This window comes from Oculina patagonica, chromosome 13 (assembly GCF_052425735.1).
Source record: "Oculina patagonica isolate OP01 chromosome 13, crgOcupat, whole genome shotgun sequence".
NCBI lineage: Eukaryota > Metazoa > Cnidaria > Anthozoa > Scleractinia > Oculinidae > Oculina > Oculina patagonica.
The window spans coordinates 37,618,825-37,636,026 of record NC_135770.1 but is presented as its reverse complement, the minus strand read 5'-3'; the positions used below and the strand labels follow the sequence as shown (position 1 = coordinate 37,636,026).

General features: G+C 41.1%; 3 protein-coding genes across 3 annotated transcripts in view; all 3 read right to left on the bottom strand.

Annotated features, from left to right (window-relative positions):
* Positions 1-4,590, bottom strand: part of LOC144634896 (uncharacterized) — a 5,572-nt gene extending 982 nt beyond the window's left edge. The window contains exons 1-4 of the mRNA XM_078493942.1: positions 4,377-4,590; positions 3,391-3,418; positions 1,498-1,725; positions 616-728 (exon numbers count right to left, since the gene is read on the bottom strand). Coding sequence (XP_078350068.1) covers positions 616-728; positions 1,498-1,725; positions 3,391-3,418; positions 4,377-4,523 — 516 coding nt within the window. The 5' untranslated portion in view covers positions 4,524-4,590. The remainder of the gene's footprint in view (positions 1-615; positions 729-1,497; positions 1,726-3,390; positions 3,419-4,376) is intronic.
* Positions 4,591-7,268: 2,678 nt separating this feature from the next.
* LOC144634897 (uncharacterized) lies at positions 7,269-12,179 on the bottom strand. Its single transcript, XM_078493943.1, has 5 exons — positions 11,622-12,179; positions 9,943-9,970; positions 8,808-9,035; positions 8,511-8,623; positions 7,269-7,836 (listed from the first exon to the last, which is right to left on the bottom strand). Exons 1-5 carry the CDS (start codon positions 11,766-11,768, stop codon positions 7,669-7,671), a joined length of 684 nt encoding a protein of 227 aa, XP_078350069.1. The 5' UTR covers positions 11,769-12,179; the 3' UTR covers positions 7,269-7,668.
* A 135-nt stretch (positions 12,180-12,314) lies between these two features.
* LOC144634898 (uncharacterized) lies at positions 12,315-16,398 on the bottom strand. The gene is made up of 5 exons (XM_078493944.1): positions 15,906-16,398; positions 15,324-15,351; positions 13,791-14,015; positions 13,340-13,452; positions 12,315-12,710 (listed from the first exon to the last, which is right to left on the bottom strand). The coding sequence occupies exons 1-5, from the start codon at positions 16,047-16,049 to the stop codon at positions 12,546-12,548; spliced, it is 675 nt and encodes a 224-aa protein (XP_078350070.1). The 5' UTR covers positions 16,050-16,398; the 3' UTR covers positions 12,315-12,545.
* Between the last annotated feature and the right edge of the window lie 804 nt (positions 16,399-17,202).

Sequence of the window (17,202 nt, the reverse complement as noted above, 5' to 3'; positions counted from 1 at the left end):
AGTTAGGTATTCACGGAAAAAACTTAAACAAAAGAAAAGACAAAAAGAGAAGAAATTAGATGAAAAGAACAGTACAGAACAGAAACAAAAGCAGAAACGATACGACAAGAAAAGAAAAATTAATATGCGTACTGTTAACACTCGAAGAAGTGGCATGCACCATTGGCGGATCCAGACCCTGAACTAAGAGGAGGAACCTTTTTTTGTGTGTACACTCAAAAAAATTTTAGCAGCTAGAATCTTTTGAAAAAAATCTTTTGCCAAAAATAGGGAGGGGGGCCGCCGGACCCCTCCCCTAGAGCCGCCATTGTGCACACATCTATGCTGTGCGCAAGACTGGCATGCATATTGGAGTATACTGAAACATTTTCTGCTGATTAAACGAACAAATGTTTACTTCGAACTTTAGTCTTGCGTTGAGGAGGCTAATATAGTTTTATAATGAAAATATGTTGGACTTTCATGTGGCACTGAGAAGCAGGATGATTTTTTCGGCAAACACAGAAGGTCACAGAATGTTTCGTGAGCGGCTAGAGGAACATACAAATATTTGGAAAAGTTTTTTTTCTTTTTTTTTTGCAGTAACGTTCTAGCAGATTCTATCTTTGTTATTACCTGTCTCTCAGCAATTATTTTCCACAAGTCCAAGATTGATCCTTTCTTTTTTGCCTCCAGGGCTGTTCTAGCTTCCTCGGTCCAGATCTTAAGGAGATCTAGCTGACTCATGCCTGTTTAAAGAAAAGAGATTCTCTCATTAACGATGAATTTAATAGCTTTGAACGTTGTATTTGTCATCAGAAATCTTTTTTGGTGTATATACATTGTTGATGATTGTAGGTGAATACCGGCAGATATTTTCGTTTCGTTGAACACTCTTCGCTATGTTTATTGTCGGGACGTTCGAGGAATAACTGAGCTAACCACGCTAAGCGAGAGGCACCAATGGCTGAATGAATGAATAGCTTTATAGCTTATTGGGAACACTAAAATAACATTCAAAATTGAGGCACTTCTGAGACTTACTTTAGAAAGCGAATACAAACAGACCAACATGGGACCAATGACATATTAGGAAGAACTAAAACTAACAGAACTCGAAACTGTTATCAAAACTTTCATGGAGGTCCGAGCCAAGGTCAGCAGACAAACCCAAACGTGACTACCGATGGGAGTTATTGTTTGGAGCTAAGAGCTCGTGCTGGCTCAGTCGAGCCCTTTGATCACAGGACTAGCACGGTAGCAGCAAAGTTATAAACAATTGATGATCATGAACCAAAACAATTCAATTCTAAAATTAATATTGAGCTTCGAAACATTATGTTTACAGAATGAGAAAGGAAAGCTGATAGAAAAAAAAACAGTCAATACGGTAGGTTTTGTCCTGCGCTGCCCTTATATGGAGCGTCACGCAACGTTCCTGTGAGAAGTGTTACGTGGCAACCCAGATTACGGTTGGAAATGAGACTAGTGTATAAGTCTAAGACATTTTTACGTTACCCATATACTCGACGCGGGACGATATAAAGTAGTACAATCCATCATTTGTCACACTCTCTATGGGAGTGGTATCCAGGCTCTCTCCGCATCTCTCGGCGCAAGTACCAGCAAAATCTTCATAAGGTCTAAAGGGAGTGACCTCGGTGGTGATTTGAACATCAGAGGATTGCTGCTTCAAGAGGGTGGCAAAACAAGTGTCCAGTTCTCCTGGTGAATCCACGCTGAGCACTGAGAAAAGAAAACGAAGTCGTGAAATAAGGTTCCTTATTATATAGCCGCGAGTGTTTTACTGGAAAATTGACCACTCATAAAATTCATACGAAACTGCATCCGGGACTGTAGTGGCGTATTTTCCATATCCTCACTAGTGAGGATATCGATGACGTCATTTCCCGCCTTTGCACGGTTGTTTGTGCAAAGTTGCCAAACGCCAGTTGGAAATGGCAAGCTATCGATTCATGAAGTTCACTGAAGTCAAAATAAAAGCTTTTACTGAGGAGCAGGAAAATGCTAACAAGAAGAAGAAAACTTCATATGACTTGAAATTATTTAAAAGAGCTTCGTGCTTTTGGAGAGTCAGACGAAGGGAGGGAAAATCAAGAAATTCCAGCTGCCGAACTGCAAGACTTCGCGATCAGAAATCGGAAAAGCGGTGAGTTGGAGCAGAAACAGATTTCAAAACGGCGAATTATATTATCAGTGGCAGTGATGAAAGCTAATAAATAGAGTTTACATTTGCGTTATACAACTTCTGAAAGCTTCAGTTCGCGAAATTTTTCCTTTTAGATTGGCAATTGTTATATTTAGCCGTCGCTCGTGTTTTAATAACCTTTTGATGAATGAATAAAAATGTTTTAACTTTTACTTCATGCATGATTGTTGTCTATATAATAAAAAGAAAATTACACGGTGGCTTGAAGATATGAATTTTATTTTCTCGTGGTAAAAGCAATATTTTACTCATTCGCTGCGCTCATTCGTAAAATATTGCTTTACTACTCGAAAAAATAAAATTCATATCTTCGCGCCGCCGTGTAGTATCCTCGATATACTTTAAATATGTTGGAAGAATCATATTTTTTTGGTGGAAACCGCAGTCAAATGGAGGAAATGAGGCGGGGATGCAGAGTGGGGGCTGGGGACTAGGCAGTTCATCAGCTGACTCAATATTTGCATTTTGACTCGTCATACGGGTCAATACAGCAAACTCGTAAACATATACAGACGGTAATAAATAAAGTATTTTTCGTTTGTCTCACGACGTAGTCACGTGTGATAGAGATCGCGACGTTTCGACTGCACACTGCTAGTCTTCATCAGGCGATAAGGTCGACTGGTTCGACGAATCAACCACATATACAGACACTACGTGAGGGAATATATTAAACAGTCGAGAGAATGTTTCATCACATTCCCACTGACATTTAAAAAATGCACCTGCGTTGCGCGTAATATTTTCAACTCCCTTCTCGGTGTTTGGAAAATTAAGTGATGAAACACTCTCTTCCTGTTTCAGAGCTGGCCAATTTTTTAAAATTTTGATGGGGCAGCGTGGGCAAATATTACGAAACAAATTCTCACACAAGAAAAATAGGAGAAAAAAATCGTGCACAAGTAAGCACGGGAAAAAAATTTAAGCAAGCCCCACCTGCTGGATGGTGCAAAAAAAAATCTTGAAGAGGATTATGTTGTTAAAAAAATCTTGCAAATACTAATGCTGGAAAAAATTCTTACTCAGAACAAATTACCCAACCCCACCCCCCGCCCCACCACCCCCATAAAAATTTATGGTCCGTCCCTTATGTTACCATGGCGTTTGACCCACCCACTTTGCATTGCGCAACGCGGGTATGTAAGTCAGATCATTTCTCAAGATCAATGGAGCTTTCTTACCTCCTATTAACTTGTTCTCCCCGCATATCTAAAAACACCAGATTGAAAAACACTTATTTTAATTAAAATGAATATAAGTACATGAAGTGAATTATTTCGATAAAGTCATAGAGAACTGACTTTAAACGACTATCATCACTCCCTAGGCCCCTCCCTACTTACCCTTAAAGATCGTCACGCAAGAAGCGAAAAGAAATCCGGCTATTTAATTTTTCCCCTCGCTATTTTTCTGGTGCTGAGTTAGTGATAGTTCCAGCTGAATCCGTTATTTTTTAATTAGAATTCAACTTTGATGTTGACGTAAAATGTAAAACTTTCGTGCGCTCGAATTAGAAAAAGGAAACGTCTCCAAAATGGATACCCCGTTCTAGATCATGTCCTAAAATCACTACCCCGTTGGGCGGCACGTCGGGATCTACTTCAGTTCAGACCGCACTTCAGACCAAAATGCACAGGCCATACCCTATTCAGACGAAAATGGTTGACTTCTGTCTACATTGGAACACTACAGTGTTGATGGATTCCCTGACCAGCCAAGATATGCAAGAAATAAATAATCGTGACAAGGTCAACTACGTGTATAGCCTGTGTACAGCCGTCCCGCAGGCTACTACGTGTAGTTCTCTCTTCGCTCCACTGGGCGTAATATCCAGCGTTATCGTATTCTCCAAACTTCTGAAGCCGTGAGACCTAATTTGCATGTTTTGGCCAAATGCTAATGCTTCTTTTTAAATCCCAAAAATTAGTGATACATTACACGCTTTCCGAAAACAATCGAAACGAAGAAAGGCAAAGAACTTTTATCATCAGAGAAAAGAATCGTCTCTAGCCAGTATACCCGGGTCAGTATGCCAACACAACACCAATGTAACATGTAATGTTGCGCTAATACAGTTGGCGCACCTGGCCTATCGATAGCATATCGTCTCATTTTATTCGCAATACAGCTACCGATCGATACCGATATGAACGGAGACTATGCTTACCTTCCAGAACTGTTTGATTTCCACCCCTGCCGTTTTCGTTGGATACGCAATAAACGCCTCGACGATATCCAGCCATCGTTTAAACAAATTGTTTGGGTCAACTGCGCGAAATTCAATGGAAGTCTCGAAGAAGTAAAGTAACCCCATTGCCTCGGTAAAGGTAGTACTTACGTGGCAAATGCGTCCGAAAATTGCGTGACGGTCAGCATAATATATGGACTGGTTCACTAGCTTCTCAGGCCTGTCAATCACCGATTTATTGCCTACTTATGTCTACTGTAGCCTGCGAGCAGGCTCTCTATTCGGGGGCAACGTGAATATTGAACTCTTCGAGCGCCGAAGGCGCGATCCCGCGAGTGCCGAAGGCGCGAGTCGGCGAGCGAAGCGAGCCCGCGATCAAAATTGAGAGCCTGCACGCACGCCATTGAATTTCAAATCCGGCGCGTTCGTCCACGAACGCAGCATTCCGATTGGTCAAAAATGACAGGCGCAATTAATGTGAGGAAAACCAGCGTCCATATCAAAGCCAAATCAACTACGGCCGGCGTCCGTGAATAGGTACGCGAGTTCGTTTAGCAGCGTTCATGAAGCATTTTGGAAACTTTCGCTTGATTCTAACGATCTCCTTAACTTAAAACAAAAACAGGAAGATGCGGTAAATTGTCTTCTAGAAGGACGAGATGTTTTTGCGGTTATGCAAACCGGTTACGGCAATTGCTTCATATTTCAACTCTTTGCAGTGGCAATGGCGGAGAAGAAAGTTTACGAGCGACTCTCAGACACTATCGTTTTAGTAATATACCCACTTTCCAGCATAATTGAAGACCAGGTGAAGGAGGGACAATCGATGGGTTGAACTGTGTTGCTTTGCGAGATTTAACCGGCGTTACGAGCGTCAGTTCGCAGCAAGAGAGGTTAATATTTGCATCGGCTGAGAAGTCAGCGACAGTTGGACAAAACACGCAGGAGAATAAAGCAGCTTTACAAATGCCGTTCGCAGAGTGATGCTCACTAGTTAAGTTCGATTTTCTGATTTTTTTCAGGGACACGAATCGCACACACGGCTGAACAAAGTAGACAATTTTGCGAATTGTTTTTCAATTTGTTCGTCATCTGTCATCATTTGTCCGCGGCTCCCATCGCGATTTGACGTTTCAAATAAATTTTCCGTTTACATGCGAACCTATTTACCAGTTCCATATTTTACTAAAAATGTACACTTGCAGATACAGCAACATTCACTCGCTTTGTTTACAACTTTTTTCGAAATAAACGCGCAAACGTTCGATCGATCTATGAAGAGCCATCGATCGATATATTGACACCGGAAGCGTAGCGAGTTGTCAACAAGATGTCACATTTCGAGGGGCCGGATTTGAAATTCAATGGCTTGCGTGCAGGCTCTCCCTCTGCGGGCTCGCTTCGCCCACGCACTCGCGCCTTCGGCACTCGCGGGATCGCGCCTTCGGCGCTCGAGAAGTTCAATATTGGCTCGCTTCGCCCACGCACTCGCGTCTTCGGCACTCGCGGGATCTCGCCTTCGGCGCTCGAGAAGTTCAATATTCACGTTGCCCCCGAATAGAGAGCCTGCTCGCAGGCTATGTCTACTGCGGTGCTGTTAGTCTCTTTGTGAAATTCTGTTCGCCGAAGCCAAGAAAGTATTATTCAATATCATATTGATAAGGAAAACCTCATTTGCATTTACTTTCAACACTCATTTACATACGCGAGTACAATACTAGTTTAGTCCGCAGACCTCGTCAGTTTGTAGCCATATTATGTAGCTTTTAATATGTGTTGAATTTCAGACGACTTCATATAATATTGCGCAATATTATATGAAGTCGTCTGAAATTATATTCTAAACAGCATATGGCTACCAACTGACGAGGTCTTCTCACGAAACTAGTATTGTAGTCGTGTATGTTAATTAATGTCTGAGGTTTGTCCATATAAGTCCCTTATCGATTGTCCTAGCATAATTTTTGGCATAATTTAGAAAAACAAGCATAACTTTTGCACTTTAAATAAAAGTAGCACTGCTAGCTTAATTGGCATATTTTGTATTTTGAAGGAAAAATTACCAGATTCATGACCTGCTTAGTCTCTAAAATTAATTCAGCCTAGCTATTTTCATTCGTCTGGGGGGATCAAGGAAGGTTACCGCAAAATGCGTCGACGTCTGTCGCCTTGGAGGACTGGGCACACCAGAAGTAAATATTGCGTCAGCACCAGTTGCCGCTTTCACAGGCTTTGCCAAGCAACCAGCAGATACAAGAAAAGCAGCCCCCAATAAAAATAAATTTAATTGACCTTATTTTACGAGGATAGTACGTAACAGTCTACGACTGACAAACCTGTGGCCCTCGGATTCCCGATCGAATTGGAATTTAGCAGCGTTGGTTTTTGTGGAGGGAGGAAAACCGGAGAACCCGGAGAAAAACCCTCGGAGCAAGGACGAGAACCAACAACAAACTCAACGCACATATGACGCCGGGTCCGGGAATCGAACCCAGGCCACATTGGTGGGAGGCGAGTGCTCTCACCACTGCGCCATCCCTGCTCCCCAATAGGCCTGCTCCCCAATAGGCCAGCGACTCTTGGAACTGCTAGTGATTGGAGCCTAAAGGAAACAAAACGCATGCATATGAAAAAGGTCCCGTTTCTTGACCCCATCAAAAAGCATACTTAAAGAAAAAGTAGCATAATTTTAAAAAAACGAGTATAATTTTGAAAGAAAACGAGCACTGCTAGGAGCATAATGTGCTACTTTTACTAGCACAATCGATAAGGGCCTATTCAGCCAGTCATTTCGTTAACCAGTACATTGAAGGGACAAGAAATCTTATAACCAGCAACATTCTTTGGCACTTGTTACGGGGAATTATTGTAAATGCAAAACCCATTGCAGGTTTGCGATAATTAAAGGAGCAACCACTGATGAGGCTGATTGAGGCGAGGGCGGTCCAGGGCAACCTGGAGACGTACAGTGATGGCCGAGCTAAAGGAGATGGGCTTGACTTGGGGCGAGGCACAAATTGTGGCAAAAGATCGGTCCCGATGGAAGCAGATCGTTGGCGCCTTATATCCCACCAGGGACGAAGAGGAATAAGTAAGTATAAAGTACTGATCAGAGCCGGAAATTTAAAGTTTGAACACAACACACGCAATAAATAGTAGTGTTCAACATCCATAAGTAAAACAATGAATTTATTTCCTGAATATTACATACAAGTCGCTTTTAGCTACAAAGTCTACAAGCCGTTTTTAGTTTTGTATCTGAGCGGTACGCTTATTTGGTAGACACAAGTTTCTTAAGATCCTCCATCCAGCAGCTGACCGGACGAATAGACTTGCATTTTATGTACAACTGGACTCCCATTCTTTTCAGCATTGGCAGATCAAACGTTAAAAGCTCGTCTGCGTCCCCTGGATTATCTACGCAAACAATCAGCCAAACCTGCAGGAAATAATTGGCTTTTTTAATTTGCTAATCATGCAGATCTGGAGGGATAGTACTCATAGAAAACAGGAAAGGGAGCTGTAGCCTGCGGTTCAAGCTCAAATTTGGGTGTGGTGAGATTCTGGTAAGTTCCGAAAAAACGAGCCCCCGATACAAAAAGCATAAAAAATTTAACGGTTGTTAACAAATCCTTGAAAAAGTGAGCCTCCGAAAGTAACGAGTCAAACATAATTTGATTTGCTATTAAGAAACATTGGAAATAATAGATACAACAAACTGCACCAAACTGATTTAATTAATGTTCAATTTGAGACCGCAGGGTTGGTGTTGGTGTTCCTCTTGCTTTTTTTTTTTTGTTTTTTCATGGGCAAAGCGGTACGAAGGAGAAGTTAGGTGCACCCACCTATAGCATGAGTCTTGCTACAGGAAAGACAGTTTTTAAACCAGAAATAATTTGACTTCAAGGAAGCAAATTATTTTCAGTAAAAACATGTTTCCCTGATAAAGGTTGGTTTTGCCCATCCGAAATATTGGGCCAAATCAAAGTACACACCAGTTTTCAGCCGTTTGAATATCCTTGCATTTTAAACTTGTTTTCATGTTTTCAGGACGGTTAAAGGTGCAAACATTAGGAAAGCAAATTTCTGCAACAATTTTCTTTGCTACTTCACCTGTCTTTCAGCGACCACCTTCCACAAGTCCAAGATAGTTCCTGACTTTTTTGCCTCCAGAGCACATTTCGCTTCCTCGGCCCAGATCTTTAGGAGATCTAGCTGACTGATACCTGGTTTAGAAAAGATGCCGGTAAAATTACTCTGCTATTTTGACGTTTACAAGAGGTTGAAGGTAAAATAAGCAAATAGGTCGTCGCATTCGCAGCAGCTCAGGTTTAAAGCGTCACGCAACGTTCTCACGGAAGCGTTGCGTGACGACCAAAATCCACTGTAGTTGGGCATATCTTACGTTACCTGAGTACTCGACTCCGGCAGAAATGAAATAGTACAATCCATCATTGTTAACACTTTTTATATGTGTGGTGTCCAGGCTTTCTCTGCTCCTTTTGGCAAGAGTACCAGCAAAATCTTCATAAGGTCTAAAGGGAGTGACCTCGGTGGTGATTTGAACATCAGAGGATTGCTGCTTCAAGAGGGTGGCAAAACAAGTGTCCAGTTCTCCAGGTGATTCCACGCTGAGCACTGAGAAAGAGAACAAACTCCGTAAAAGAAGATTAAAAAATTTGGCCATTGCATAATTTACATAATCAGGAGCCCAATTGACATAATTTATGCTACTGGCTCTTCTCTTCACTCTTCTCAATTTGCATTGTAGGTCATCAGCAGGCCGCAGCTGTGGTACAAATGTCAATAGACTGCAAATTAAGGATGGGCCGATACTCGATACCAAATATTCGATACATCGATATTTTGACAATGTTGAAAAGTATCGATACTTTCGAAAAATATCGCACTTTCGATACGTTTTCGATACTGCACACGTGACTTGAGCCTGCGAACTTCTGGTCAGCACCTGAGGTTTAAAAATGCACTTTTGCGCAAACAAATATTGATTTTCTTGTCAATATTTGGATTTTTCTATTGCCTTGACTTGATCTAGTCCATAGTGAAACAAAAAGACCAAAAATCAACATTCCTGGCTAATATTTATAATGCCAGAAATGTCCTTTGTATGGTCAGACAATTCACGTGACATACCAATGACGTCAGTACGGAAATGACGTCATAATATCGATATCGATATCGAAATCGAGAAAAAAGGCAAATATCGTATCGATATCGTATCGTTTTGAAAAACCTGTATCGGCCCATTCTTAGTGCAAATCAGTCGTTTTTTCTCTAAAGTCGTTGGAAACTTTTAGCGTCTCCCAGTCTCACTCACAGTTGGCTTCAGACCTCTCGCTCTCGTTCGAAGACCGAGCGCGTTCGCAAAAGACAGAAAAGATACGACTGTTTTGCTCTCTAAAATGTCAAAGACAATGATGGTCTGAATTGGATGGAAAATTACCTCGATCCCCCTATCACTTATAAATCCTTATACTTTACTGGAATCTCTCTATTATAAAGTAGATCAATAGAGCTTTCTTACCTCCTATCAACTTGTTCTCTCCGCACATCTGAAAACACGAGATTGAAAAAGACTTCTTTAAGAATTTCGAAAAGTAAATAATGGTTGTTAGTCCCCTGACTGTTTTTGCTGCTTAATAAGCTAATTTTATTTACGAATGGTCTTTTAGCTAACTAAGCGGTGTTTTAACTGACCAGAGCTTCATGAACTTCTGATAACAATGACTTGTCCCATTCAGGATTTACATTTGTTTGAAGCATAGTTACAGATCCTGCTGCATTCCACAAATAAACCCTGGGCTCATATTTGCTCAATGTTCCTTTCAGGTGGACTTATTTTCGGAAGGTTTTTTTTTGCGTCTAAGATTTGGGAGGCTAATATTTTTTTCGGGTGGTGGTGGAGAGTTATTTTCGGAACTTTACCGTAGAATTTGACTTTGGTCTTGATTTGCAATATCGCCATGCAGTCGAAACAAAAGGTTTTGGAAAAGAATTTAGACAGTCAATTAATAACGAAGAAAACAATGTGAAAGGAAAGGCACATTTATGTTCATGTGGCAGTCGAGTAATTAGCAACTTTGACTACGTATATATATATTGTTCCTCCATGGAATACTCTTTTTAAACTCAGTAAATTAGGAGGACGGATTATTAAAACCTATTGTCATGAACAAACATAAAAGGTGTTCAGTACAAAAGGCCGAATTAATGGTGATAATGGTGTTAATATCTTTTCCTATTATCCAACATACAAAATGAGTGCAACTGAATATCATTTGAATCCTGACTAGAAGTCCAGTTTAACAGGTTTGTTAAGGCCCGTTCACACGATTAAAAAAATCGCGCGAAAATTGCAAGTGTACAAAGACAGCGATTTCACCATATCGCCACTAGTTTACACTTGCGTTTTTATATCGCGAACTCGAGCGCGACAAGTTACACTGGAGAACACAACGAATATCGCATCAAAAATCGCCTGACGTGTGTAAACGGGTCTTAAATGGGCCTTAACACAGTTCAAATTCAGGATCTGTTTTAGTTTAGACCGCACTCCTGCTAAAATACCAATTAAAAGATGGTTCCTTCGCGTAAAAACTGTACCCAATTCCAGACCAAAATGCACAGCCCATTCAAACCAAAATAGTTGGCTTTATTGGAACACTACAGTGTCAATGGATTTCCTGTCCAGCCAAGATATCAAGAAATAAATATTCGTGACAAGGTCAACTAGTTCTCTTTCGCTCCACTGGGCGTTATCGTATTCTGTAAACTCCTGACACCTAATTTGCATGTTTTGGCCAAATGCTAATGCATCTTTAAATCCCGAAAAATCAGCGACACATTACGCGCGCTCTTGCGCACTTTCAAAAATAATCCAATAATGAAAGGTTGACTGAGTAAAAGTTGAAATAAAAAAAGGCAAAGGAATTTTCATCATCAGAGTAAATCATCAACTTCCAACCAGAACGTATGCCAACACAGTGCCCGGACAATGCCAGCAGAACACCAATACAGAGCTCATATAGCTAGCCTACCTGGCCCATCGATATCACATCGTTTTTATACGCAATACATCGGTGCTTCAAATAAGTCGCCGACTTAAAGTAGACCGGTACTCCATAAAACTGCGTCTAGTATCAGCCGCTAAGTCGGTCCGTCGACATGCTATACCGATATAAACACGTTGAAAACTATGCTTACCTTCCAGAACTGTTTGATTTCCATCCCTGTCGTTTTCGTTGGATATGCAATGAACGCCTCGACGATATCCAGCCATCGTTTGAACAGATTGTTTTGGTCAACCGCGCGAAACTCAATGGTTGTCTGGAAGAAGTAAAGTAACCCCATTGCACTGGTTCAGGCTGTACCTATGGGTCAAATGCGTCCTAAACGAGCGTGACGGTGTAATACAGACATAGCAATATATTTGAAAGATCACCAGCTTCCCTTGCCTGTCAATCACCAATTGTTTAGCTACGTTCGTGCACTTAGTCACTTTGGCGTCTAATACATGTAAAGACTCATGACAAAACCTTTTTTTAACCACACTCTGACGTAGGAGCCATTTGTTAGGTTATGCTGCTTCCTGCAAATTGTTCATTTTCTTAAGGTGCTTTAAGTCTGCAGAAAATGGTCAACTCGATTTAAAAAAGATTTAAAAAATTTAAATGAAGTACATGCAAACAGTACACAAAAGTTTCTCAGTTTCCTCTGGCCCTGAGAGTCCTTGAAAGATTTTTCCCAGGCGTTACTAAAGAGAGAGTTAAGAGAAAACATTCGTTCCCCTTCACTAAGGTTATTTTTGTAATGTTTCGCAATGTTGTTCCAGTCATAAAAAATGCCAAATATGAGTTTAGGCATTCGTTGTCTAAAATAAATCCAGAGTGTAACAAGTTTAATGAACTTAGCATTTATTTCGTCTTACATTGTCGGACGCTGGTATGAAGTTACGCTGAGGCTCCATTCATCATATGAGTTTACGTATAAAATGCTAATTAAGATTCAGATTATGTAACTAAAGAAGCCAGCACGATCATCAGCGGTTTACATGATCAGTTTCTCAAGATTTGGAATCAATTCAGTCACGCAACGAACGGTAGTGTCAGTGTGCTGATTGCGGGCTCGTCACTCGCCCCAAAGTACAGTTTTAAGTTCGTCAATCCACTCCGTCACATGACGGATAGACTTGCAGGTAATGTGGACTTTGTCCCCCATCTTCTTCATGATTGGCAGGTCAAATGATATCTGGTCCAGTGCCCCTGGGTCATCAACACAGACGATGGCAAAAACCTGCAATGTGTGATAACAACTGCAATTACATAACTCGTTCAAGACGTCTGCTTTAATATTGCTTACATGAAGTACTAGTTTGACTACAAAACCAGAAACAGTAGCAACTAGCAGCAAGTGTTCCAAACGTTCCTACGTAGTCTTATTGACATCAGACATCATGTTACGGAATAGAGACAACTGGTAAAAAAATATTTATAGGTTTATATCCGAATAATGTATTCGGATTTTTAGAATATCGATTATTAGGTCGCCTCGTAAGACCGCTGAAAGGCATAAAGAGCCTCAGTAAAACCGTGTTGAATGTTGATCCCCCCTCCCCCTCCTCTTTGAAAATAATCACTTAACAATGATAAGACAGAAAAGCTTAAGTTGTTTTTAGCCCAAGAAAACAACTTTAAAATGCCCTTCCCCACCCCCTTCCTCACCCCCACCCCCCCCCACACACACACACACACACATACCAACAACCGCACCTCCTTCAATGAACTTATCCTTGACTAACAGATCAGTCAGCTCATTTTCAATCGGTTTTTAACGCCTCTTATATAAGCGCCCTCGGATATAAGCTCCCCCAGTTGTAACCAGTTCTAACTTTTTATTCTTATTCAGAGAAGACTTTTGGTCACCTTTCTTTGGGCCACTACTTTCCACAAGTCCAACACTGTTCCTGATTTTTTCGCGCCTAGAGCAGCTTTTGCTTCCTCGCTCCATATTTTGAAGAGCTCTTCTTGAGTCATGCCTGAAATAGAGAAAAAAGAACTTCGAAAACTACAGTTCGAGCTAAACGTGCTAGTCTTTGAGACGGGAAAACAAGGGTATAAGTACCAAATTCCTTTGAGTTGACCCCTGAAAGGCAGGGGAGGGTTTTTATGGGATTTGGTAGAGAAGTGGAGTAATGCATTAGAAAATGACAACGGGTTACAACGGGCTACTTCAAATATTTCCTAAAACTCCGAAAATGAACTTTTAATCACTATCAGGCATGTCACGAGATCTGTACTAAGTCGAATATTTGCAGCCATTCTAAACATCAAAAGACACTCGTTCAATCCAAAAAGCTTCAAGGCGAGTCTTTACCTTTATATTCTACAGTAAATTTCAGCAAATAGTGCAAACCGACTTTTGACACACTCTCTACGCTCTTAACATCAGTGTCTTCCCCAAGCCTTTGTCCAACATTCGTCGCAAAATCTTCGTAAGGCCTCAGGGGGGTGAACACGGAAGACATTTTGCCACCAAGTTTGTTCTTTATTGAAAAATTGGTCAAGGTATCTAGCTCGCCTGGTGAATCCACGTTGAGGACTGGGGAGAGAGAGGACAAAGTAGTGTTAATAAATATCAAGAATTATCGAGGAGCGTTACAATCTCAGACCAGAGTCGAAGATAATCAGAACCGGAGAAGAATGGGAAGAAGTGCTACGTCGTTAAACAACTTTGCGGCACGTTTTCATCCACATGACCGCTTGGTTTTCTTTAGCCTGCGAGGCTTAGGCACCAGATGATGTAGAAGCCTACCACTCACTCATGCCCATTACGCCTAAGTGGCATGTAGGGCAGCAACATAATAATAATAATAATAATAATAATAATAATAAAGATATTTTAGCAGGGAGCCCACGTCACAAAAAGGTGGTTTTCAGTGGGGCCCTGCATAAAATAAATAACAAATATGATAAAAATGGTTAAAAAGTGAAAGTTAAAAATAGAAGATGTAAAAAGTTAAATTTTAAAAAGTGAATATAAGAAATTAAAAAACGTATCAAATACTTCTAATATGTCTTTTAAAAGTTAAAATGTCAAATGCGCTTTTTGCTCCCTCCACATCTGGCGGTCCCTTGCCATGAACTTGATGCCCTCCCAGGTCTTCCCCATCTCCTTTATTTCCTTCTCAACCGTCCGTCGCCATGTGATCTTTGGACGACCTCTCTTTCGTTTCCCTTCTGGCGTCCAGTGCAGGGCGGTTTTTGCACTGGAGGTTTCCTGGCGAGCGACGTGGCCAATCCACCTCCAGCGTCTCCTCATCAAGATGGTAGCCATTGGTTCAGTTCTACACCGTTCAAGGAGATCTTTATTTGAGATGACATTGGGCCAAAATATGCCTATAATACGCCGAAGGCTCTTGGTGTGAAAAGTGGAGAGTTTGGATAGATCCTTCTCCGTTAAGCGCCAACATTCTGAACCATACAGAAGGGTTGTGAGGACGCAGCTGTGATAGAGCTTCAGCTTAGTACGAGTACTGTAAGTGGGGGAGCGCCATACCTTATTCATCATGTTGAGCGAGTTCGTGGCCTTGTTGAGACGCAATAACAGATACAGGGGCGTTTTAACAACGAAGTGACCGACTATTGCTTCTAACCCTTCTTAGTTTCCCTACCACAACCACCTACTTTTCCATGATGGAAAAGGGGTTTACGCAGAGGTCCTGGTTTATGGACCGCGTAAGGGAGGTATGTTTATTACAGTGATACAACACTCGTACGATTTGACTTCACTTCACCCACCGTGCCCACCACCCACTACACCCCAATCCCCCTCCTCAATTTAATGTTACGTGTACTGACAATAATGTACCGGTCAGTTTTTGTCGTCTTTGGTCTTCTTTGTTCTTACCTCCTATCAATTTGTGTTCTCCAGGAATCTGTAATCACAATCATTGAATACATGTATTAATTTAAAACGACAAGAAGAAATTGCAGGACGAGAGTTGTTTAATCAGTATCATTTTGTTTGCTTCCAACTGGCAACCTATAATAATTTTCCCATGCGTTCTCCGGTACGTCCTCGCGTGCGCGTGCGTTTCTCTCCGGGCCGGCGTCTGTGTTCGCGGCTACTTGCGTTGCCGTTGGTCAGTGCTTTAGATGCGGGGAATAAAAGCTCTTTCCACACGCGCGCGCGCGCGTGCTCATCGCGCGAGTTTCGTTCAGCCGTGACGCCAGGTGAGGACTGACAAGCCACACGGTTCACTATTTTTTTTTTCACGGTTCGCTATGCAAACGTGTTAAATAAAACGTAGAACTTGTTATGTCACGGATATTTTCCCTTTCGAAATCGTTTTCAGTCAATTTTGTATCGACATCAATGCAGATACGCCAGTAGAACTGATACTGTACTGGGGTGTACTATAAAAGATAAAAACAAATTAAGGAAAAGTTCGAGAACGTGTGACTGAAAAATCGCGGTAAATATACCAACCTTCCAAATTTGTTTGATGCCTCCATTCCGCCCTAATTGTGACTCCGTAAAAGCCCGGTGGGTAGATAAACACGTTTCAATATCTTCCCGTGGCTTATCTCCATGAATCTCTATGGTGGTCTCAAAAAAGTAAAGAAAGCCCATTACGTTTGTTGTCTACGCTGAAAACTGATAATCAACCGTTGACTACGAAGCGCTTTTTAGGTCCGCACAGAGCCAGAACGATCAAGGAAGACCAAGGAACATTCTGGTAATCCCGGATGTGTCGCATGATCTGAATTGAATTGGGCAATTTACATGCGGTATCTAAAATGTCAATTGTCACGCTACGAGCATCACGCTATCAGTTGTAAACTGTGTGACAGTGACTTTTGTTGCGGATAACGATGATGATACCGATACTACCTGTACAGTTAAGAGAAAAATACTGCCTTTATGAAGGTTTTCAAATTCTCTAAACTATTAGTAAGGACAATTATAGAGACCTGTAAGGAGAATTTGTATGGTGCCAGGTAGACTCTTAACAGGGCTTGCACACTGAAAATACCCCCCCCCCCCTCCCTACTCTACTCCGCACAAAATTAAGCCCCCTAAATCTCAGACAGAGAAATCTTTTTTTAAAAAACAAGCCCTTCCAAATGGACTTATATTTAGTTTAATATAGCCCTCAAAAGAGGAAAAAATGTCTCTGATTTTAGTGTCCTATTTTGTTTGTTTTGCATTTACATTGTTGGAAAGTGCTCAGAGAACAGTACGTTTGTTTAACGACTGTAAAACTAATTGTTTAAGGTTTCAAACTGTCAGGTTCTTAATATTTTACCATGTAATATTCTTGTATGCATCAAAATATTTTCAGATAAACAAACAAGCCCACTATAGAAACCCAGAGATTTCTGAAATGCGAATTTCAATCCAAACATTAATAAGTAAATCATTTTTATTTAGAATTTCTGCATTTTTATTTCCTAAAACATACCCAATATATTTCCATATAATCTCTTATCGTTTCGCTGTGACAACTTTTATACAATATTATCTTCGCTAAGCCACATCCAGAACTTGGGCATCCTGCAGCCTATGTAAGCAGACATCTATCTATTTCCAACCAAAACATTCCATACTGGTGACATTTCTACAGAAATCAGTGTTACTAATCGGCTAGGGTAGTTTCATTTCCTATTAACAGCCAATCAAAGATAATACACCAACATCTGCTGCACTGCATCATCAGTATCACTTTTTTTGAGGTCGAGTTCCAGATGCTTTTCACACAGGAAGACAATAAAGTGTCCAGGAA

Bases quoted from the DNA above. Each gene is read 5' to 3' on its own strand.
- LOC144634898 (XM_078493944.1), bottom strand. From the start codon at position 16,049: ATGGGCTTTCTTTACTTTTTTGAGACCACCATAGAGATTCATGGAGAT. The intron at 13,453-13,790 runs GTAAAGACTCGC...TCTCTATTTCAG, and splicing joins ATTTACTGTAGAATATAAAG to GCATGACTCAAGAAGAGCTC. The intron at 12,711-13,339 runs GTGACCAAAAGT...CACACATTGCAG, and splicing joins AAGTAGTGGCCCAAAGAAAG to GTTTTTGCCATCGTCTGTGT.
- LOC144634897 (XM_078493943.1), bottom strand. From the start codon at position 11,768: ATGGGGTTACTTTACTTCTTCCAGACAACCATTGAGTTTCGCGCGGTT. The intron at 9,036-9,942 runs GTAAGAAAGCTC...TCTCTTTCTCAG, and splicing joins AGAGAACAAGTTGATAGGAG to TGCTCAGCGTGGAATCACCT. The intron at 8,624-8,807 runs GTAACGTAAGAT...TTTCTAAACCAG, and splicing joins TGCCGGAGTCGAGTACTCAG to GTATCAGTCAGCTAGATCTC.